General features: G+C 45.4%; 1 protein-coding gene across 1 annotated transcript in view; it reads right to left on the minus strand.

Moving 5' to 3' along the window:
- Positions 1 to 8,695: 8,695 nt before the first annotated feature.
- LOC144121012 (uncharacterized) overlaps positions 8,696 to 24,986 on the minus strand; it is a 56,988-nt gene continuing 40,697 nt past the window's right edge. The window contains exons 2-4 of the mRNA XM_077653907.1: positions 12,288 to 12,337; positions 11,111 to 11,212; positions 8,696 to 9,111 (exon numbers count right to left, since the gene is read on the minus strand). Of these exons, the coding sequence (XP_077510033.1) occupies positions 8,803 to 9,111; positions 11,111 to 11,212; positions 12,288 to 12,337 (461 nt within the window). The 3' untranslated portion in view covers positions 8,696 to 8,802. The remainder of the gene's footprint in view (positions 9,112 to 11,110; positions 11,213 to 12,287; positions 12,338 to 24,986) is intronic.

The following is a 24,986-nucleotide window of genomic DNA, read 5'->3' on the forward strand; positions in this document are numbered from 1 at the left end:
ACCATAAAACGCACGCAGGCTCACATTATGCTTCTGAGCTGCATGGCACTGGAGCGAAGAAAACATTTACTCCTAATTTACAAGAATTCGCATTTCTGTTTTAGATGTCTCTGACCAGCATTACCATACGCCTGGAACCATTTAGAAATGTCAAGCAAGGAGAAAAAAAAAAGAGCTATGAAAATATTACTTCCGCTCAAACAATGTTGCGCTCAACTAATGTTTCTAAGTAATATTATTGCCAGATCTTGCCTTTTCACTGTTTGGAATAAGATGACGTATACCGCATCCATGATTTTTTTTATATAGCGATCACACTGAGTGTTGTTGGCGTAGCACCTCGTCTGCAGAAGGAGCAGGTCCTATGACATTACAAAAGACAGAAAGCCAGGGGCCTGTAATGAACTTTCAAAGCCTTGAACTTTTTGAGTGAAGAGGTCGTGTTTAGCCATTTATAGCCGGTGCGCACAGCAAAAAGCTACACGTATTCTGATATTAAAGAAATTGGTTGAGCAGCCAACTGCGAACTGTCAGTGAGTAAGCTGGTGAACTGACCCGGATATTTGATTTATTTTCTAAGGATAAAAATCCAACTTACGCCACTTTGTTGCTACTTCTTGCCATTTCTTATCTCTTGGATGGAAATGAACTAAGCGCTGATTATTACAGTCGTCGGTATTTCGCAGATTCATATAACTAGTCAAATAGGAGATTCCGATATACGGTTAAGGCTAGCGCACATTCTTAAGACAGGGGTATTTGCAGGAACATGGGAGTGGCCTTTGTCATTCAGTGGACGTTGTTGGGCTGATGATCATGAGGATGTTAAATTCGTTAGAGTAACAGAAGTATATGAAAAGTAATAAATACGCCACATGTTCTTCTTCCCCCGTTAAATCTATCACATTCGGCCGTTTGTTCCATCCCTCGCGGCTCTAAACATACAAGAAGGGACGAACGCCACAGTGATCTTTCAGCAACTGCAAGACATCTGCTCAAGAACTTCTCGAAAAGTGCCACAAGCAAAAAAAAATTCCCAACTGATGCCGAAAAACTGAAAATTGTGTATTGTGAGCTTTAAACGCCCCGAAGCGACACATCGGCTATGAGGAACGCCGTAGTGGAGTTCTACGGCTCAATTTAGACCACCTAGGGTTATGTAATATGCGCTTGCATTGCACAGCACACGGGCACCCCTTGTGTATTTCGTCTCCATCGCACAAAGCGCTCACTTTCTACTAATTTTCATGGACTCCCAAGCGGCCGCCCGAAGCTATCTGCAGGGCCGGCTGCACGAACGTACCCTCCGGGTTCTAAGCAACATGCATCACTGAACACTTGGACTAAGATAATATTATTTTGACCCCGGGACATGATTGCCCGGCCTGTAACGTCACTGCTGAAGTCGAATATCGAGCTTTTGCCAGCCGAGCGGCTACCGGCGGCATGAGCACCGTGCCAGTCCCCTCAACCCATAACTGCGTACTGGAACATTTTCGAGGCCAAAGAGCGCGTCTCCCGGTCCAGCACTCGAGGCTCACTTGCGTGCAGTCCGTTTACTAGCGAGAATTACACATTAAATACCTTTCCCAAGCTCCAATTATACCCCATTTGGCATTGTTCTCTATATCCCTCCACTTTGCCGAGCTAACACGGCACCCCTACCCTTCACCATCCCACTTGGGGCTGCTGATGCCAATCGGTGGTTCCCAGCCTCCCCAATCCCACCCTGGAGCAGACGAAGAACGGACCATCCAAAGCACGACTGGAAGATTAGCTGCAGCTGATTGACCGGACCTGCGCGGCGGCTACGCCAACAGGGCTACCGGACTAAAGAGCCACGTCCCACCGTGCGCATCAAGACTAAGTTCAATAAATGATTTTCTCTTCTTCCATCTCCTTTCAGACGCGGCCGCCAATACAGTGGCGCCTTATCCCACAGCCGCTTCTAGATTTACTGTTTTCCGACACCGCTAGAACTCGACATTGCTTCGTAGGGACCTCTCATAGGTCAGCGAGCGCTAACCTGCCAGTCCAGCCAGAGTATGTCTCGTAGAAGGGGCATGGCTAAGCGGCGCCATCTGTCGCCATCACAGCGCACTATCTTCAGCTCTGCAGCCGTGCGCTTCGGTCTAGCTTTTCGCACTGACGCAAGCACTTACAGTAATTGAACGGCATTGCCGTGGCTTCTAGCGCCCATCGTAATTCACATATTAAACGGCCTCGTCTGCGTCCATATGCTCTGTGCAGGCTACGCCCACAAACGTGGCTCTGTGAGATGCGGCCGGACGTATTTTCATGGCTTCATCGTTGTTTTTTGACACGTTTTTGCCAGTTTCTTTCCCATCTCTACGTCATAGATAACAATTCTCATGGCTTCGCTGGTGACAACTCAGTAAAAAAGATAAACTATGCTCAGGATTCTGTGCTTAAATTCTGCGCACAGCGAATCTCCGCGCTTTGTAATAACGTTATTTTTCACTTATATTTAGATTTCCAGTCCGCTAGGGATAATCATAACTAATTCACCAGACAAACCTGTATAAATACCACTAACGGTTTGAACAAATCGGAACAATGTCATGTCAGACAATTGCAAACTATGCCTTTCAACAATTCGGCTAAACTTCACACGATAAATTCATAAAGTTTTAAATCAGATTGTAAACTATGTGGGCAGTTTACGCGGACTAATGTGATATGGTGAGGGCCTGCCGGACTCATAGTTCTATAGATTTAATAGCACAGCCAAAGTGGGAAGGATGGGAGACAGGCCTGCCGGCTCGAACGTCCAGGATCGACGAGTCCTCGTCGAAATAGCCCAGACGGCAGACTTTGTCAACGAAATCCTGGACTGAGAACCCGACCACCTTCCCTAATTCCCCGTACCTTTTATCCTCATTAAACGCTTTCATCGTCACCGCTAAATAATGTTTTTCACTGCGATGACTCCTACCGGCCTTGCCTGTAGTCACAATTTCGTGTGAGCGTTAGGTCATAGCGCAGTCAGTATTGTTTATCTCTGGGTGTGGGTACTCGATGCCAACGTAGCTGCGGAGAGGAAACATTGAAAATGGCATCTTCACTGCCCTCAATTTACGTGCGTCAACGGAAGCAGCTTTTATTTCTTGTTGCTTCTACACACTTTCTAGTGTTTCTGTGCGCATTCAAGAGCATGTCTACTGCAGGTTAGCTTCGCACTGAATGTCTTCGACAGCAGAAAGTGTTGATAGTTTCAGTTACCAAGTCCAGAAAATCTTTACGAACACTTCTAGTTCGCACTGCTGTCACCACTTGCTGCATGGCGCTGCACACACAAAATCAAAGCGCCAATTTGGAAGGGTTGGTACGCTAGATTGGTTTGCTATGATCATCGGAAATACGTGACGTGGCGCCAGGAAACATTTTATACATCAAATTTTCCAGCAAGGAAGAAGAGTCGGGCTTGATAATCACCATGTTTGAGCAGAACATATCAGGGCTCTAGAATTTTTTTTTTTTCAGAATTACAAGCTTAAAACATCGCTATTAAGTTACGCTTTACGTTTCGCTACGTCTCGCTTTCCAAAAGCTATCGGAACATTTGCTGCGTGCATCTCACTGCAAGCACACTAACACCACATAACAAGAGTAAAAAGCCCACAAACAATGCTCGGAGTCGTGTCTGGCTCTCTTCTGCTTTATTTTATTTTTTATATGTTCGCATGCACTGCAGAAGTTCCCGCGTTTTCAGGCTCGTTATGCATAAAGGTCAGCTTACAATGCGGTGTCTAATGCCAGCGCGCTGTGTCTGTCTGACCTTAAGCGCTCCTGCGGTCGTCAACGAAGGCTGTTTCCCAAAGATCTCGGGCAGCAGTCAGCCTGCTTGACTGATGACGCATTTGCACACTGCCAAAAGAAATTGGGACGTGGTGGAAACACCTGCGAACAGGACATGTTTTTCACGGCACCAGAAAGAAAGCGGGCGTCTTTGGTTTTCTGTCGTCATATATTGAGGTTGTTTTCTTTTTTTTTCAAAATATATCAGGATGACTTTTTGCTCAGAAATTTTCCTTCCATTTTTTGTTCATTACATCCTTCAGCAGCGGATGTGGATAGGCACTACGGAACAATAATTTACAGATGTATTGTTTTTCTTGGTGGACATAAGGCAACCTTGGTTGATATGAGTTGACGATAAAGGAAACATTTGCGGATATTTAGCTTAGTGGCTTGTACGTCTCCGTGGTAAAATGCCTGTAGAAGCAAACTGACAGACGAGTGGAGTGCTTCTATAATTATAATTTGGTCAGTTAAAAAAAATTTACAACGAAAAACACAACCCACTACACAGAAGAACGGCTGTGCCAAAAGAATTCGATCGTACTCATTCAAATTGTTTTCTGTACTTTCGTCAAATTCACCAGTTCGGGCTCATATCAATTTTCGGGCACTCTTTCTTAAATGGCTTCTGCAGAGCTGCCTACATTAGGCCAGCTCTTTGTGAAATGCGTGATTAATGTTAGATTTAACGAGCTTGTTAACACAGGTTGTAGAGAGGAGTGGCGCAATAAAGCTTTCAATCAATCAGTCAATTACTCTCACTCACTCACTCAATCAATCAATCATAAATAAATAAATAAATAAATAAATAAATAAATAAATAAATAAATAAATAAATAAATAAATAAATCGGTAAATTAAATTCATCAATCATTCAAGTAGTAAATGAATGAATGTATTATTTTTCGAGATAATTTTATTTTGTACAGGATGAACCTGCTGTTCTCCCCTGCGCTTCTTGCTTCGGTAAACAGTTCTCGCCTACTGCAGGCATCGCGTCTCCTATCACGTGTTAATTTCAAAACGGTCTACCGCGCAAGTAAAGCCCGCAAAACTCAGGCCTGACATCTGCAAAATTTTGATCTTACATGCTTACGCGTTTGTTGCACTATATGTTGGCTCAGCAATATGAAATTAATGGCTCGACTCACTGCGAGCTTCAGTTTTCAACCCCTGCCTGCCGTGCTGTCACGTTGTTGGTTAATATCCGTCCGCTTACCTGCTTTCGTCTTCGATCGCATTGGTGACGCTTAACAGGCTACTACAGACCTTTCATATGTCGTTCAGTGGCACCGATCAAAGGGCCATAACAGCATTTTCAAGGGAAGAAGAGGAGCCGTAGTGGAGGGCTCCGGAATAATTTCGACCACCTGGGGATCTTTAACGTGCACTGACATCGCACAGCACACGGGCGCCTTAGGAGGAAAAACGCTAAGGCGCCCGTGTGCTGTGCGATGTCAGTGCACGTTAAAGATCCCCAGGTGGTTAAAATTATTCCGGAGCCCTCCACTACGGCACCTCTTATTCCTTTCTTCTTTCACTCCCTCCTTTATCCCTTCCCTTACGGCGCGGTTCAGGTGTCCAACGATATATGAGACAGATACTGCGCCATTTCCTTTCCCCCCAAAACTAATTATTATTATTATTCAAACGTCTCTTCAGTTGTGAAATGAGATGCAAACATTTGCTGCTTGTTTTATTAACGTTCGTGCATGTCACATTTCTCTCATCATTTTTCCTTTCAGGCGGACAACTGACGTTGAGGATGAACCGCAAAACCTGCCTTTCACAAGACCCCTGCGATGTGAACTAAGCGCCTGAGGATCGTTTCCCAGTAACTTAAGTCCTTGGAAATCAGTTGCCACAATGAATGGGTGCATAATTTGTTCCTTGTACAGTTAAAACAAGGCGCCGGCCAACTGTCGTGTTATCACACACAGTTGGTCTGGCCTTTATATCCTGAAAATTTGATCTTGAGCGTAGAACGCGTAATCTAACGTGTCTACAAAAAAATGGTAGGGTTTGAAAAGGGTTAAGCCGTTCAAACGTGCGACAGCACGTATTTACTCTGGTTGGCTCATGGTTTTAGCTTTGTGTTTAGCTTGTATTTAGTTTAACACTAGGCGTGACAGCCTTTGTCGATAGCATAGTGCTCTCGTTCATTGGCCAGCGAAGCTAAGCTGATCGCACCGCCGCCGATTGGAAACCCAGTAGCGGCAATATTTATTTTATTTCTCCAGGTTGGCCAAGGTCACCCTCGAGGTGCAGCTTCGCGCAAGCTTCTTGGTTGGAACCACGTTAAGTAGCGCTTTCGCATAAAAACTCGTTATCATTCGCTCACGAAGTAATAGATTGCTGCTATGTGGCGCTTGTATTCGCACTGGCCGTGGGAGTAATGCATAGGTCACGACACGAAGCAGATGAGTAGAACACCGTCATATGTCTACGTCTAATGCTCGAAAGCTTTCACTACAACGCGGGAAACAAGGGTCGCTGTTGTTGCCGTTCGAGAGTTTTAGCGTACCGGAGACATGTCACCTTATACTCACACCAAACCAGCTAAGCTCTAACTGCGCATGCGCAATGCCGGCCGACGAGCCGCACCTGCCATTACACAGGTGCAGCAGGCACCTGGCTGCTCCGGTATGCGTCTACGCTGGCTGTTCTCCGCTAAAAGTTTCTAATATCGGTTCTGGAGCCCTCTGTCTGTTCTTCCAGTCCTGTTAGTAGTATATCAGCTGTCTGCTGCACCTGACGAGACGTAATGCTTTGCATTTTCCCCAGAGAAATCTGGAACCGGTGTTATTTTGCGCTCGTCCATATTCGTTCTACGTTGCTCGTTAAACTCGACGAGCTCGAAAGGGCCTGACCTTACAGGGGAATAGGTCCTTTCAGAAGAAGTGACTCATGCCAGAGCAGCAGCATTTTCACAACTTTAGCTGGTCACCTTATATTCGACTGCAAAAGGGCAAGAACAGTGAGTTTCTTCTGCTGTTTTCTCACTATTGGCCTTCTCGAAAGCAGCATATGCTTTTTACCACGTGTGCACGAAAATTGAAGCGTTCTACTGAAGCGTTCTAGCTAATTCAGAAGCTTGAACATAAATTCTGAGGATGCATTTTATGAAATTGCTCAGATTTTAGAATTTGAGGCTTCCTGAATAACACAGGAACAACTCATTACTATAGTGGGATACAAGCCAAGTCTGCAGAGAAGCTCCCACATGTAGAACCACCGCATGGAATCTCTCTGCGACAGAAAGAAACAACGGTCAAGTAGATCGCCAGTGGTGCAGGTACGGTTGCCTGCTGTTGACAGAGCACTGCGAGGCACGTCACCATTTGCTGCATACTGCATCCAATTTCCGCCGATGGTAAGGTGGGGTTGCCAACCACCGAGTGCCCAGGTCGCTTGCTACAGACGCTTGAAAGCCACGGGTGTATCTGAGTCACCATTGACAGGGGACCGAGTGGACGCGAAAGAGACATCTTATATAGAATACGGCCCCTGGTAACCATACCACCCGTACTGCACATAGTCAACGGAGCTAATGTACGAATGACATTTTGAATGGAAAACATGACACAAGAGAAGCATAACATGACATGGGACAACCGAATAAACAGGACACCAGGGCGCATGGAGATTCACATACTACCCCTGTGGGAGGCGCCGGTGGCCGCACAAGGCCACAGCGACCTATTTATAGGCAAAACGCGGTGGCTAGGCAAGTTTTTTATAAGAAAACGAAACTAACGTCACCTCTGAACACAATACACATCTACATGGACGCTGCAATTCGAAAGGAAATGGTTGGTGTGGCCTGGATCTATGGGTCAGTGCCCCCACTCAGCGCCCCCCAAAGGTACCACATACCCGGAGGCTCAGTCCTGCACGCGGAATTGTTTATCAAATGAGGAGCCGCCCCGGCTGTGTCTGCGTGTTCTTGGAGGTTATTCTGATGTTCTAATATTGCACTGGTTAGCTGTTTTCTTCTGCATTACAGAACCCAATTTCTTCACCCCTCCCTCATACCAATAATTTATTTCGACCTCTTGAGTTCCACCGTATACGCATATATCTCAATTTTGTGCTCCAATCCGGGCTTCTCTCTGTCTCTTGGTATTACCCCTGTAGTTTCGTTATCCATTCCTCTTACATATATATATCAAGCTTTTTCATAATCTTTCAAAGTTTTTCTGCATAGGTCAACACTGGCTATCGACAAAATACACGTGTGGCTTCAAGTATGCGTTTAAAACTGTTCTTGGTAAAGTGGAATTGACTGCCAGCAGCACTGAAATTCACTTATTCTATTGATACTTTGCTTCTTATGGCACGGATATGCTGCTGGTGCCTGGTCTAGTCTACGCCTCCACTACTCTCCGGGTACGCCCAGGAGAATAGAGGTCTGGCCCACCCTCCCTACTCCCATTGCCTCACTACCAGCCTGTCACCAACCGTCGTTCCTATACCAGAATTTTGTACATGAATGTATGCCGTTGGACTTTTATGCCTGGACGTCCAAATAAATAGGCTAATGCGTAATAAATTGCATGCCTCGCATTATTATTCCCACCCATTCTTATAATAGAGGGATACTTTGTACTTAAAAAAAAACTCACAGGATGGTTGAGACTATGCAACGCGAGGTTCAGCGATAGCTGTTCAGGCATGTAGTCGCGTGACCACTGGTGTAGTGGTCCCGTGATGCACCCCTGCACTGGCAGGCGGCTGTTCCAAACAGAGTCACCCGGAGGCTTATGCAGCCCAGGTTAAGCACCGGCCGGTTACGCCGACGGCGACGACAGCGACGACAAAGCAAAGGACGGGAGCCTAACAGCTATCGCTGTAAAATTACGTTTTAAACATCTCAAGACAAGTGATAGGGAAATTTATTGCTCACAAATTTATGCATACCGTAGTTACACCGGTGATATTGCTATGGCACCTTTCTTGAAGTACTGTGGTGTGTGATCATCACTGAGGTGACGGTCGCCTAGTGGTTGCGACGGTCTTGTTCCCGCCTTTCGGCGTTGCTTTGGTTTCAAGAGTAGTTGCGGGAGCTTTGGTGGTCGCAACCACGTTGGCGCCTCCGCATCCACTCTGCTTAGCAGCATCGGGTGAAGAGCTTCTGCCCGGCGGAGGGGCTATTTTCGTCCCGTCCCCGGGCGTTCCGGGCTTTTGGCCTGGCGTTTGAGCAGGTTTCCAGGGTGGACGCCTGCCGAAGCGATCTTGGTAGCAACTCGTTCCATAGCAGTAACCCGTGGGCATGTGTTTATAACGTCCCTGCGCATTCGTGCAAAGGCAAAGCAAGGCGTTCAATAACCGTAACTTCGTCGCTGCTGACACCTGTTACTAAAATAACACCTTGGTTGCTGAAGCTGAAGCACAGTCAGAACCCCCCCCCCCCCCCCGAAGGTTGATAATTTCAACATTTCATTCAAGCCGGAGAATAAACGATTTATGTAAGATATGATGCAGGTAGCAGCCGCCAGCCTGTACATGTGGAAGGATGTTTTTCGCAAATATTTTTGTTTCCTTTATAAAGAGACCGAACTGTCTTTCATGGCTTTCGTGAGAAGCTGATGCAGATTGCAGCAAAATAAAGTAAAAAGGTGTGTTTTCGTCGCATGATAATAAGCAAGAATGGAGGGGTTTTCGTTGGTGCAGTTAAAGAATTCACACACAGGAGCATTGTTACTCTCATAACTCTCCGTTTACGAAGTCTGAAGAAAAAGTATGTAATTTACCTTAACAAACCCGTCACCCAATATTATTCATGCCAACTTGTCTTGAGTCGCCGCGGTGGTGGCTCAGTGCTTATGGTGCACGACTGCTGACCCGAAAGGCGCGGGTTCGATTCCGGCCGCGGCGGTCGAATTTCGATGGAGGCGAAATGCTAGAGGCCCGTGTACAGTGCGATGTCAGTGCACGTTAAAGAACCCCAGGCGGTCGAAATTTCCGGAACCCTTCACTACGGCGTCCCTCATAGCCATAGTCGCTCTGGGACGTTAAACCCCTACAAACCATCAACCAACGTCTTGAGCTAACTCCGCCCCCTCATATGGCCACGGATTTTTTTCCCTAGATTTGGTAATCCGAGAAAGAAATTATTCTCTTCTTAATTCTTCGCTTCTGTACTTCTCATGTCTAAGCGCTTTCTTCTGGTTCTCTGTTCAAGGTATACATGCGCTTCTTATGCTGTCATCTGCTCCTGGTAACTTAAATAAGAATATCATAAAATAAATTTTGTTCTCTACAGCGTCCTCTATTACGGCAGTCCCAGGGGTGTTTATTTGTGCAAAAAATTAGGCAGTGAAGAAAGAGGCCTTCAGGAAAGATCAAGGATTGAGGGCACATATAACGAAGGCTTGCCACGGGCTGAACTCGTGCAGGCTGGCGAAGTGGTAGGCGCTATAAGCATTAACGGCCACTCGATCTTGCTCTGTTTAGAAACTGCAGTCCAGACGGGAAAATGCCTATTGTGCATTTGGCCCTGTCTCTCTGTAGTCGTGACGCAAACTGAGCGCTACGGTCTGCGACTGGTATGAAGCGAACTGTACTGCAGGCTTTCAGCGCTTACTTCAAATTGTCAAATCCATTCCGAACGTTGCGAAATCGTAAAGCAAATCAATTATGTCTGCGGCCCTTTCATGAAGTTGTACCTTCATTTTGCCAGCGCTGAGTCTTAAGTCTTTCAGCGTTGTAGGAAAACGGGAAGGAAAGGATGTTAGGAAAGGAAAGGAGATGTTAATTTGCTATCTCGCACGTAAGTCGTTTTTTCCTAATTGCTTGAAGGGATTTTGAGGCAGACAATTTTTGCTTTCTCGTATGTCTAATAGGAGCCCCACATATCCTGATCGTGTTCCTTAAATACAGATAGCGTGGCGTGTCTACGTGTCAGTGTCCCGCTTCGCGCTTCCGTCAACTACAGTGCCCTACCATGTATCCACCATATCTATATCTACTGGATGCAGGAGAACCTCTCCAGTCAACTGAAACCTGTTTTGCTCTTTTACCAGAGACAAAGCTTCCCCCTGAAACATCAACTTAGGTGGTGTTGAGGACAGCCCCCCTTGTCCTACTGTATAGAGTGTGAGGCATTTTCGGACCCTGTGACCGCACTGTGCCACACAACGACGCCTTAAGCGGGTCAGATTACGTGGCAACAAATATCCATCAGGGCAGAGAAAGCAGCTGGCATTATAGGCGATTCTTAGTGCATTAAAGGAAGGTTGTGCACTTTCGTAATACAGCAGCGAAGCACGCAGATGCAGACACTTACTATGCACGGGGCTCCGTAAGTCTCCTTTTGTTTGTACACCCTGTGCATGCTCTCTGAGAAGCACTGGTACCAGCACAACTTCACAGGCCTGCTCTCGCTCGGCTAAGGGGAAGCATTCAAGATGTGAGCGAATTAATGTATCAAGAGGAAGAAAAGCATGCAAGACATTGTTCATGTATTGCACATCCCTACTGAAATATATATATATATATATATATATATATATATATATATATATATATATATATATATATATATATATATATATATATATATAGGTTTGAACGGGTCAGCAAATAGGATTATGGCACATTTGGTTTGGCTTTATAGGATGGACGTCCCAAAGCAGCTCACGCCGTAGCGGAGGGCTCTGGATAATTTCGACCACGTGGGGTTCTTAACGGGCAGTAACAGTGCACAGTACGCGGAATTTTCACATTTTTCCTCCATCGAAGTGCTACCGTAGTGGGCGGGTTGGAACCCACGACTTGCATGCACTGTGTGATGTAAGCGCACGGTAATTAACCACGGGTAATGGTAGTTATGCGGAGCCCTCCACTAAGGAGTCACTCAAAGGCTGAATCGCTTTGCAAGTTTCATCCTATAATGTTAAACGAAATGTGCCGTAATCTTATTTGTCTCCTATTCAAATCTGTGCACATTTTTCAATAGGGATTGTGCAGTTTAACATCGTACAGTTTAATAACCGTCTTTCTAATGAACGTATGAACCAATCAATAAATCAATCAATCAGTCAATAAGGTTTATTTTTCTTTGACAAGGAGCAATTTTTCAGGAATAAGTGGCAATGATAAATTGCGGCACGAATTTCAGTTCAATATTTGTGCATTCTTGTTTTTATTTATGGTGAACACGTAATCTTGCGATATACAAGAGTGTTCACAACATTGCATGCAATCTATATGGACAGCTTTGTGGTAGGCTTAAGACAGCGGTAGCCGTATAGTCTCAACAACAGCAAAGCGGCCACGTCACTATCGACGCATAAATTCTTTTCCTTTTTCCCGCACAAGCCTGCAAAGAAGCAGTTCCCATATTAATCATTCGCTTGCACGTCATTTGTGAGCGTCAAGCCAAAATAAAGTGTTAGTTGGTTAGTTTATTGCCACATGCATGTCATATATGCTACAGATTGAGCCTTTCTTCGAGTACATACCTCATGCCCCAGCCTTTTGCAGTCTCTCGGAGCAGACCAGGAATGCACCTCTGCACGTTGTAGAAAGGAATAATTCATCACCGTTATCTTCACCTTTTGTGTAATGAATATTTACGCTTCTTTTCTTGACTCGTAATGTAATTGCCATAGAAAGGACAAAAATTTGTTATTAAGTAATATCCATCCTAACGCGACATGTATATAATACATTAGCAAAGAATGAGAATTATTTAACTTAACACACTACGCTGCTTCAATATTATACTGCACACATGCGCTGTATAAGACACACAGTGCATGTCTGACCACGGCCTGTCTCAAGGGGAGCGCTGCTCGCTGCCGCCGCTACTCGAGCCCGGCCATGGTCTGACTCGGCTATCTCCGAAGAAGAGTGGCAAAGAGAGAGCAAGACTGGTGCTGCCATCTGGGACGCAGCGGCCGAAACGGAGCAGATCTTTGGCGGGCTTTATAATTTGCTTGCTTGCAGCACCTGCAGTGCGGCACGTAACGGGCTTATATTATCTCTTTTAAAAGATAAATAAACATTTGTCATGCTCTCAACCGACTGCAGCTGTAATGCTATAGATAAGCACTGTTGCACATGCTCCAATCAGCACGTCACAGCACGTTGCTGGCTCTGCTGAACTCTTTGTCGTAGTCTTTTGTATGACGGTCAGCCCATTTCTTGTTCTTTGTACGCAGCATGTCTCGTCCGCAACGTCTGACGCCACAGACAACGGTATAGTTGTCTGTGGAATATAAGTAAAAAAAAAGGGGGGGGGGGGGGGGGGTTGTGGAGCCTCGTCGAGCATGCGCCTGAGAAGAATTGAGTACGGCGACCCAGTATTGAGTTAACCGAATATAGTTGAAGGTGATGTCATGCATGCAGAAGAGCGCACCAGACAAATGCTTCAGAAAGAGGCATCCATAACTGCTCGTGTGGTTTGTTCGAGACTGAATAGCTCTGGACTGCCCTCGTTCGGCATTCCTCCCCTCTATTGTCTTCCATAGTAAGCTCCACCTAAAGAGATGACGTCAGAGCTACGCTGCTTCCACACATCTCTCTGCTTGGAAGGAAAGAGTGTGAGGTGAGGGAACGCTAAATGCTCCTTTGTGTAAGACACGCGCCTATAATATTCATTCTTTACTTTCTTGTGCAAGACAAGAGAGCAGACTTTAAAAAGTACAAAACACATCAGGCTAACAGCACATAACCGATTACCATGAACGCACATATTTATATATTAAAATCCCTGTGGCAAACATCAGGAAATAGATCGACGGTGTCACCGATTATAACCTCCGGCGACTATAAGCAGTGATAGCGGATCACACGATGGCGCTGTAGATATCGACGGCGTGGCATTTCGATTATCACTGTCGTAACGTAAGTGCCAGATGATGATACAGACTGAATGATGAGGCGTAGACAGATAAAAAAATTATCCAAATGTCTGCTCACGCGGGTAGTACGCATGCGGAGTTTTCTAGTGAAACAAGTGGCACAGCGGTTGTTTTTAGAATTAGCATTAAAAGGAAAGTGGCGTCCTATATCCGTCAACACAATTAATTGATAATCTGCCAGGAATGTTCATATGTTTTTCGATCTTACACAATAATAATAATTGGCTTTTTGGGGAAAGGAAATGGCGCAGTATCTGTCTCATATATCGTTGGACACCTGAACCGCGCCGTAAGGGAAGGGATAAAGGAGGGAGTGAAAGAAGAAAGGAAGGAAGGGGTGCCGTAGTGGAGGGCTCCGGAATAATTTCGACCACCTGGGGATCTTTAACGTGCATTGACATAGCACAGCACACGGGCGCCTTAGCGTTTTTCCTCCATAAAAACGCAGCCGCCGCGGTCGGGTTCGAGCCCGGGAACTCCGGATCAGTACTCGAGCGCCCTAACCACTGAGCCACCGCGGCGGGTTTACACAATCCTCAAATTTACAAGTAAATAGTTCTTCCTGCATGTAAAATGCGTTTTTGTAATTTATGAAATCCTGCACTTTACGAATAAATAGCCAATCCTCATTGGCTTCGCAAAATTGGTTTTCAGCTGTCATTCTCCCCTGCGCGACATGTCGTTCAATGGACATTGGACAATGAGTACAATGACGGGATGATGTGAGGGCGTCAGCTCCTAGAGTGCAAAATAAAGAAAAGAGAATTACTTATAGTTAACCTCACCCCTCTCACTCACGCAAATACATCAAATCAAACATGTTCTCACCTACAAGACCTGCAAAAGCTACCAATAAAATGTAGTTCAGCTTTGCCATTATGGTTTTGAGAAACAAGCTCGTTAAACCGGAATATATAGAGTTCTGTGTTTACTCACACCCACACAGATGCCGCAAAACACCAGAACTGTGAACTATTCCTTAGACCTTCCGTTTCCTCACTTTTTCGAGTTTTTTTTTTTGTCGCAGTAGCCACGATTCCTTCATAAGGTTATGCTACTCTTTTCTCTTCCTCTGTCGGAAGAACAACTTTGACGGATTGCGCTAACAACTTTTACCCGCGAGTACTTTTCCAACAGAACCTGCCTTCGTGCTTTACACCGACCCAACGCACACCTGTGGAGATAAACGGTTAAGTGGATGAAAACAATGGGCTATTTGTCTTTGTTTGCAAGCACGATGAACTTCCTGCTGCCTATGGCTGCAGCGTGAGAGTAAATGCAATCGTCGCGTGCAGGTGCAGCTTTTCAGCACAAGCGCTTATAGTACGTGCTGCTTCCACTACATGCTGCACAACGTTCAGACCTCAAGATTTCGTCACAATCGCAGCTTTAGACAGGAGGCATTTCCTTCATACCCAGTTAACAGTGTGATTGAGAAATAAGCTAAAACTCCCACTGAAAAAAAAAAGCTGAACTCTTGTTTTCCGGTAGGAATAAATGCTTTTTGCACGTTTCGCAGGGCGAAATCTGGATCGCAACAACAAAACCGATCTATTCGGAGTGTCACAAATCTAAGTCTTCTTTTTCATCTCTGGCGAAAGGAGGGGGAGTCATGGACCATATCATCAAATACAGACTCCGATATTAGACGCAGTCTTTCATAGTTAAAAATACGGGAACTTGTATTTGCAAATACTGACTGCCATATTCTGGTTTCCACATCGTTTGCGCAACTAATTATCAAGTAGAGACTCCGCATGTGCAGTCAATTAGAAGTCAGAAATGACACTGGTGCGTAGGTGTCCGGTAGTGTAGCAAGCTAATTATGTTTGTCCTTACTCTTCGTGGTGCAGCCAGCTAATTATGTTTGTTCTTAGATTTCTTCAAGTCCGACTGACCATTCAGGGCAGGTAAAAAAACTTGATTTAACCGAAAGAGCTAACCTTAGAGATAACCACAACCATGCGCTTATCGAAGCTTAAAAAGATCCAGTGGCTGGTAGCATTGCATGACGCGTTGCTTAGTTGGAACGTGCGCAGTAAGCTTAGTGCGAACGGCTTTCCGCAATTATTCGACATTCAGAAGCCAGTACGATTTGTTTCCCGTTAAAGCGCACACTTCAAGAAATAAAAAAAACGCACTGTCGAAAAAGACTGCTGCTCATCAGGTAAGTTGCACCATTTGCTTTGGAACTCCTATTCTATTTCTCATTGCATATGTTTACGTGTTTACATCCGTAGTATACCCGGTGATCAAAACGGTTTACACGCACATTAAAATTGAGCGTGAGAGGTAAGTGAAATATCCACCTCTGCACTTAAGTTGTGAGGCCAGGGGACAAAAAGAGAGAGAGTATAATTGTGCCCGCTAGGCACACAATTAACTCGATTAATGAACTTTGTAGTGACTCCAGTAAGCGAGAATGGTATATATTTGAAACTGAAAGGCAGTCGTATTCTTAAACAACTTCATTTTGTAGTATTCTCACAGCACGCGTGTGTTGCGAGACATTTGTTTACAAATTTTCAGTTAGATCCGCACAATTGCGCATGCAAGGTGGATAGGATAGGATAGGATAGGATAGGGTAGTATATGATAGGGTATGGAGGACAGGGTATGGTAGGATAGGGTAGGATAGGATAGGATAGGAAAGTATATGATAGGGTATGGTCGGATAGGGTACGGTCGGATAGGGTACGGTAGGATAGGATAGGGCACGGTAGGATAGAATAGAATAAGATAGGAAAACTTTTAATGTCGAACAGAAAGAGGATAGCTAGAGGGCTACCGGCCTAAAAGATGGCCGAGAGGTCTTGGCTGTCGGCAGCGGCTTCGGCAAGTCGGACGAGTTGTAGCTTAGTCTCCGGGTCGGAGCTCAGTAGTAAGGCCTCCCATTGGTCTATCGACTTTATGTGCAATTCCCCCCCCCCTCTCTCTCTCTCTTGGGGGACATTCCCATAGTATGTGGTCCAAGGTGGTACTATGTTCGGTGACTATCAGCGCGAATTTCAACCCGGCATGAGACGGTGTGTCTGCTGCCAAGGGCTTCGGGCCATCGGTGAAGCTGATAACTGTTTTTCGTTCACTTTCAGCTATCGAAATGAAAGAAATGTTTGACGCAACAGTTGCATCATGCTGTTTTCCAGATTCCCAGGAGAAGGTGAAAAGGTTTGACGTTGCCAGTTTTGAGGTGTTTTAATGATCTGCAGCTGTGTTTACGAGATGGTCGGAAACACAGGTGCGAACCTTTAAACCATATGAAAACTGGAACCTTCAAATGACGCAGGACATATCAATAACTTTTGTATAAACAAATGGAGCCAACTTTCCTGCACCTGGAATAACTATTGTATAATGTTCAACTAAAATTACGTAAATGCTTTCTACGGCTTGAAACGCCCATAACTATGGTATAATAAAACAGTCATAGTCAGTATACTGCATGTCAGATTTCTCCTTTTTCCTTCAATAACTGTTGCATAAAATTCACCCAAATTCATGTAAATAACTTTTATAATTTGTCGTGACCTCATAACTATTCTCTGATGAAATAGCTAGAGTGTGTACTTTTCTGAGCATTTTAATTTAATATTTCTACTTTTTCTGCAGATGAACGTGTATTTTGATATTTCACATTTTTTTATTTAACTAAACCCCAAGTGTAAGAAGCATGCACCCTCCCCCAAGCCTGGCCTTTCCTCGGCAGCTTGCAGTATAATCGATCACTTTTTTTGTTCTTTTTATCTGCGATTGATTTTTTTTATTGCCTCTTACCTCATTATTTAAATTAAATTGGTGTCAGCGCGTTGCGCGAAAGACGGTGCGGGCAGGACAATTTTTATATTTTATTTTTTATTCGTTGCCCATCATCTAACAAAAGTTTCATCATACTATGGAGGAGTTGGCGCCGACTTCCACCGCCTTGCTTGCGTAATTACCCGAAATCAGTGGACATTTTGGGGATGCATATAACAGACCGCGAATTCTCTAGAATAATTCTATCAAATGGTGCAGCCTAGAAATTTTATTGCCTCTGTTTCTAATGTAAGCGTTCCCGCTAGTCCCAGCGGCTAGGAAGATAATTATTGTATTTCGATTAATTGGGTTTATTGCGGAAAAACGCTAAGGCGCCCGTGTGCTGTGCGATGTCAGTACACGTTAAAGATCCCCAGGTGGTCGAAATTATTCCGGAGCCCTCCACTATGGCAGCTCTTTCTTCCTTTCTTCTTTCACTCCCTCCTTTATCCCTTCCCTTATGGCGCGGTTCAGGTGTCCAAGAATATATGAGACAGATACTGCGCCATTTCCATTCCCCCCCAAAAATAATAATTATTGTATTAATTGGGTTTCTGAAAGTGACCATTTTTATCACATTTTGTGTCCCCCTTGTCGCATAATTAACGCGCAGTGGTTGTTTTGACACACCTTTCAGCGTCTGCTTTCAAGAAATCTTTAAAGCCCAATTTTGATCACCCTGTACATGGGCCCGCTGTAGAAAGCAGTGCGTTATTGTTAGGAATGAAGGAAGAAGTGACGAATCTCACCGGCTCATCTCTGCTGCACTGAAAGCATGCATTTCGCGTAATTTGCATTCTTTGTTGCGTGAGCTGCAAAACAATATGACGAAACCAAGAAAAAATCTGCTACACTTCTTCCTGGTGCGGATCACGGACTCAAGGATGTCATTGTCATTATTTCTGGCTGAAGGCGCCGTAATTTCTGTGCGTTGTGCAGCATTGAGATCCATAATCACGTTGCGATGTTTAGGTTATCTAAGCTCCTGCACGAAGTTCCTATCCGACTGTCCGGTTTCAGCAGCCAATTATGCGTCCGTGTGTCTGTAGGAAACAACAATAGAAAAACGTTATCGCCTCAGTACAGTTCACCAAATTCGAAGGTATCGCACGTAGGAAAAACACTTCATTTCCCAGTTTTCTCTTTGCTTATTAGACCTGTCGTTTTGTGTTTTGTTAACTGTCCAGAAGGCTCCGGCACCTTACAGCGAAGAGCACTTACTCTCTGTGAACTTCTTGGCTTCGGCACCTTACAGTGAAGAGCACTTACTCTCTGAAGAAGTTCACGCTGTAGACATTTATATCATGACCGGCCCATTAAATCCTAAAGGTTTAAAAAGAACGTATTATGTAGACAGGATCGCTTTGCGATAGAGCCTCGCCATGAGTCGCCTAAAAAATCTGCCTTTCGGGGGTTTTCCATTTTGCCTCGGATAAAAAAAAAGATTTCATTTCGGAGGTAAACGCAAAAAACGTTGGTGTGTTGTGCGATCTCCCACTTGTGCCGCCATCTAGTGTGCGCGGAGGACCTCCTTGTCTCCGCACTACGGGAAGAGGAGGAGGCATTCATTATGGGATCTCACCTGCGAGCCCCTCCGCCTCCGACGGCCAATTTCTCCAGTGACAAGCGCCCTCCTGCTGCCACCTGTCGGACGCGGAGCGAAGCGGACCCAAGTAACTCCGCTCCTCGTGCAACGGTGCGCGCGGCGGCCCGGGGGCCGCCAACCTTGCTAGGTCACGGGTAACCTTGGCGGGTGACCTCGGCATTGATCTGTTGTCATGGCAACGTTTCTGACAAATCCAATGAACTCCTCGGGATGAAGAAAAGGGTCTTACTTGAGAAACGAACCTTTTTCGAGGGGCGGTGTTTGCTTACAAGAGATGAAAACGCGCACACATATAAAAACCGGGTATGCGAATCCATCGAACGAGCCGCTGTTTCTTACCTTGTCTCCGTTTTGTCTTTGCTTCCCTACCAGCTCGCCTTTTCACCTCTTTTTAGACTCCGTTCTCGTTTCAACTCACTGTGGGTGGAAAGAAAAATCGGAAAGAACGGCTGGCTTAGCGGAGTCTTACCATGCTTGAAAGGCTTAAAAATCGTCGAACGTTGCGCGCGTTCGCTTCGGCGGTGTTTGCCGAACCGAATGTCCTTCAACTTGTTTACGTCCTGGAGCCAGAGACAGATCTCTTTTGCTGATTTCATCGACGTCGCTGCGCCACTGCGGGTAATATAATATTAAATGCAAAGTGTCGCCCACGTGCCCGTCTTTAATATTTACCTGCACAAAGAAATCGACCGTCCATTCTCAAAAGGTTTCCACTGCGCAGAACAAAAGGACACAAAAGCCTTTTCCGACAGAGGCAGGCCGCGGTGGCAAGCATGGGTTTCAGAAATCGGAAATTGATTACCCCGGGTCTTGAGGAACTTCAATATATTGTCGCCGCTACAAAGGACCGGGCGGCGAGGGGGATAAAGGCCATGAGGTCAAAGGGCTTACGAGAAGGAGATGGAAGGGACAACATTATTCTTTTGTGCGTATGTCTGTACTTACTCGCAAAACATTCAGTTGAAAGCGCCGAGGACGTTCAATTCGCAGCGCGCCTTGGTAGCGTGGGTCTTACCTAGCCTAGCTTACAGCACTATAAGGTTATATTATTCTTTTTTTTTCTTTTCCTGTCGTTTTAAGCTCCCGTGTGGGCGTACACGTGCTCTGTGGTGTGGGCGAAGCTCCTATGTCGCTGTCGCCTGGTTACCCGGCCCTGTAGGGCGCACACTGACAAATGCATTCACTTAACCAGCAATATACCGTCCCGCTAACGTCATTACTACTGCTTTCATTCAAGTAGTAGTTGTGCCATATCAACGTGGGTGTTATGCAAAAGGGCGGGGCGGCTCTTGTTCCTTACACTTTTATTGTTATCTTAAAGGTCAGGACGAAAAAGCTAAATCGCTGAGATAAAAGTGGCAGTGGGCTCCCTGTTGCGTTGATGCGGCTCAGGTTCCCTTGGATAAAATGGAGAATCTCAATATTAGCATACATAAAATCAGAAAGAGTCTAGAAGGGCAGACTCAGAGCTTGTCAGGGATCTCTTCACTCTGTCCTCGTTATAAACGGGAGCTTAGCGACATAAAACGCTCCTGTGCTGCGCTTACTAGGGTTAGAGTGCGCGCTTAATTTGTTTGCTACATTTTTTTTTAATTTCAAAGCTTTGAAGAGACGAGCAAAACAAGAAACATGGATACAAAGGACTTTAGGCGTTATATTTTATGTGCACAGCATTCGTCTCTTAATGCTCCAAAATTTACTGTACCGCGGTAGAAATGACGCGCCATTTCTTGAGCCTTTAACGCCCCCCCCCCCCCCCCCTCCTCATGCCTTACGTCCTCCACCCGGAATAATTTGCGTTGGAAATTTCAGTTCATGTTTAGAACTCGTCCTGTCTGTCTTTTTCTATCCATTTGTCCCATTCCTATACGCTAGTCTTTTTAATTAATCATTACCATCAACCAACCTATCTTTCTGCCTTGACATCGTTTTACCAATTGGTGAATTTAGCGTTGAATTTTCCCTTCATGTCGCGAAGTCAAGAAAAGCCTAATAACAGGTTATTTAAAATTCATAACGACTACATGACGTGGCTGTTGCGTTCAGGGTGCCAAGAGCTCTAGATTTATTATCCGACAGGGTCGGAGCGCTGAAGCTTTATTAACTTTGAAACGTTTATTTTGTGCACATTAAAGTTCGTGAAAAAAAGAAAGTCAATAATTACGCTCAGCGCAGTCATGACGGGCTTACCTGCAATTTTACGTCAAAATATGCCGAGAAACGATTTAATTAAGCAATTTTGTAAGAAGTTGTTTTAGAAGCCTGCAGTCTGCTAGTGAAATTAACATTCAGCATTTTTCCACCTTTCATTGCCCAAGTTATGAAGCAATGAAAAAGATATATTGCCTCAATATTATGCTACCCAATGTGCTAACGTTCTAAAGCCAATATGAAAAATTTGTTAGCGCCCCTAAAATTTGAGAAATCTGTATGTCGCCAATCAGAAAAACAATTACCGCTTGTCTTATATCATGAAGTTAGTCCGAGCTGTGTGAAGAACCTAATCGAAGGCCGCGAACCAACTCGAAGGCCCAGAGATAGTAAATTATTTTATTTTATGCAACAAATAATCAGAGAATGGGAGATGAGGAATTGCTGAACGCTGGCTCGAAGTCACACATTCGTCTCCCGCCCCCTCCCCCCCCCCCCTTCCGCTTTTTCTTAAAAGAGCTCGGTGTACTACATTCGCCTCCCTCCACAATCTCCCTCCCCCCCCCCCCCCACTTTTTTTTCCTTCAGAGATCATGGTCAAAATGGCGGCAAACATTCTGGCCAGAAAGCGCTACCGACTACGAACATATTTATATCATTTTTTTATGCAACCTCATGTTAGTGCATGTACTTCGTGAAAACGGTCGGTGGCGAATTAGCGACGCTCTGTTCGAAACGTAAATAAGCTTCCAGGGGAAAGATATTGTACACAAAAAGTTCACATTCTGATCAAAAAGGTGAAAACATAAAGAAGCCACATAATGGCCAACTCTTATCAGTTGCGCGGCCGTAACATTGCTTTCCATCTCTACTCGAGCGGAATGTGGCGTTCATATCAGCTCCTTTCTTTCTTTCCTGTTCTTCTCTTTCTACTGACACTCCCACCTTCTTCTCCCTCACATTTTTAGTGCAGAAACTTCTACCGAAGCCACGACCAGACTTATCCGGTGCCTCGACGTCACACTAAAGACGTCATGACTCGCTGCTATCTTAGCGCCGTTCGCTGGGCGAGTCTGCGTCTGGCCTTTGACGCAGGCGACAAGCCGTCTGCCGCTGCAACTGCCGCTCGCAGAACGACTAATCGCGGCCGTGTGAGGGCGCATCGCGAGCCGCACGTTGCCTGAGCCGGTCGCACAAGGAAAGCGTGTGAACGCAACACATCTCGATATGAAACTCTTGCCGCAACTGCGTTCACTTCGAACGTGCGTTTGTAGCCTGTTGGGCAGGAGGTGTAACAAGCCGACCCTTATATTAGACGTTTTTAGCATACCGGAGACGTACAGTGGTTTACCGGAAGCCACCTGCGCATGCGCAGGGACATGGGTGGGGCCTGGCGGGGCCTCTGCGCAGACGGCGTCCTGTAAACCACTGTACGTTTCCGGTAGGCTAAAAATGTCTATTATAGCTTTGTTTAAAGGTATTCACAGGGCCACAGAGAGGTCCCAGGGGCGAGGACGAGTGCCTGTCTCCTCCACCGGAGATCTGGACTTCGGGTGTGCCGTAACACTCAAAAGCACACCTATGGCATGAAGACTTCTGAAAAAACCTGCACCTCTCTGTCAAATGGATCATGAATGATCCACCCTCTGTTATATTGTTTAGTTACCGTTGTGTTCTTTAGCTGGAAAAGTATTAAGTAAAAAGGGATTAGACAAGACCTTTTAAGGATGTAAAAAAGATGTGTTTATTTCTGCGACGATGCTTACTGCTGATAGTTAGCCCCATACTTCGTACACTAATATAAAACGCGCTGTAAGATTCGGAACATAAAGTTATGCTCAGTTCTGTTAAGGTTGTTTCGGTGCTAGCCAACAGCTCGCGCTTTTGTCACTGCTTAAAACTTTCAATCACTTCAAAGGACAATGCAAACAGGACATCTGTTGCTCTACTACCGTTGTGCTTTGTAACCATGTAATTGATTAGCAAATCACGACCTTAATTGTAACCTCATCTTACGGCCTATTGACTATAGACAGCAGCGGTGGCCTAATGATTTGCGCATCCTCCTTGTATGTAGGATCTGCGAGGATCAATCCCCAGATCGATTCCCGGTTCCTCCGGATAGCCATTGTTCAATGGATACAAGCATTATGCTGAGCGCGTTGTTTGGGAAATGGGTCTTTGACCCCTTGTATGACAGAAACACCTTGCGTCATGGCGCTTTTTAGTCAAAGCTGCACTTGTGCCATTAAAATTGATCTCGGCATTGTCATCATCTACACAGCATAACTCTGGTGGGAAGAATTTACGGCTGTAGAGAATCAGTGCGCTAAATCTTTCACTAATGAGTTTCTTATGCAAAATGGCCAATATAGAGAAACTGTGAGAACTGCACAGTCTTCAATATGCGTCGTCCGGTTTTAACAGCTTCCCCATCCTGATAAACACCGTCCTTGACCACTCACTGGTCTGAACGATCGCGGCTGCATTCCGATTCCATGACCACATTAGTTCAATGCGTCTTTTCATGTATAAAAAAGTGATTAGTCAAGTCCTAACACACGCCAACGCTTATCCCGGTATCGAGTCAAAGCTCGCTTCCTCTGAGATCATTTAAATGCATTTTGCCTGCCACAGAAGAAGCGGCTGTTGTGTCTGGCGTCGTTTTCAAAGCTGTCTCTATGACATAATCCTGAACGCCATTCTAAACCTTCCTGCCATGATGGCTCATTGAATATGGCATTTGTTTGCTGATCTCGTGGTCCACATTTCGAAACAGCCGCAATGCAGAAACAGTCCTAGGTTGTGGAATGTCAGTTCATTTCATTAGTTTCATTTATTTCTTCCTTAAAGGTCCGAAGGCATTGGGTGAAAGCAAATCGCCGCTGGTCGAAATTAGTGAGCCGGTGGTTGATAGCATCTACAGCCCGTCCTACAGTGTGCTGCAGAGCATTCGACGAATCCCACGTAGAGAGGCCTACCAATTTTCTTCTTTAACTGCCAGCCTCTTCCTCACCAGTTTCTCGCGTACCTTTTCCTTAATAACAAGGTAGCGTTAAAGGATTCGTTACGTAGAAAATCCGGTGTACGCTTTGTCTGAGTCGGCGTTGTGAGCGAAAAATTACGGGCATGGCTCTGACAGGCGGTGCCCAGATAGCAACCTTGGAGGCAGGTGGGTCACCTACTTCACGTGACCTTGCGGCGTCATCACAACCGTCCCACCGTATAGTGAGCAAACTGCCCACGGTGGCAGCTGTAGTTTAATTTAATAATTGGTCGCTCCAAAAGAGCACCCTGGGTGGCACTTGCCATCGCAGGACAGTGGCGCATCGGTTAACCGCTGCACCACTGCGCAAGGAGGGGTATGAGGACTCCCAGAGATCTATGAATGTAAAGTATAGAATGACCTTTTGCACGTATGGGAAATAACCCATTTAGCTATCGCATCATAACCTTAAGGTGGAGCTTTAGCTCAGGTGTCTGCTGCATTTTTTTTTCTACCTGTCCCAAGCCAGGAAGCACATGAAGCAAAATTTGCCGCAACGGTGAGGTGTAATGCGATTCACAACCTTTTGTCACGGAGTGAAAGGCGCAAGAGGGTGGTGACGTTGTGTTTGCATCTGGTAGAGTGGCACGTACCCACAGTTGGAGATTGGCCAGGATGTGTTGCAGATATTCCACAGATGTGCCCTTCTCTCACGCTTGAAAGTCAGTCACACCGGTATCGCGCTCCTAACTTCCTC

This window comes from Amblyomma americanum, chromosome 2 (genome assembly GCF_052857255.1).
Source record: "Amblyomma americanum isolate KBUSLIRL-KWMA chromosome 2, ASM5285725v1, whole genome shotgun sequence".
Taxonomy (NCBI): domain Eukaryota; kingdom Metazoa; phylum Arthropoda; class Arachnida; order Ixodida; family Ixodidae; genus Amblyomma; species Amblyomma americanum.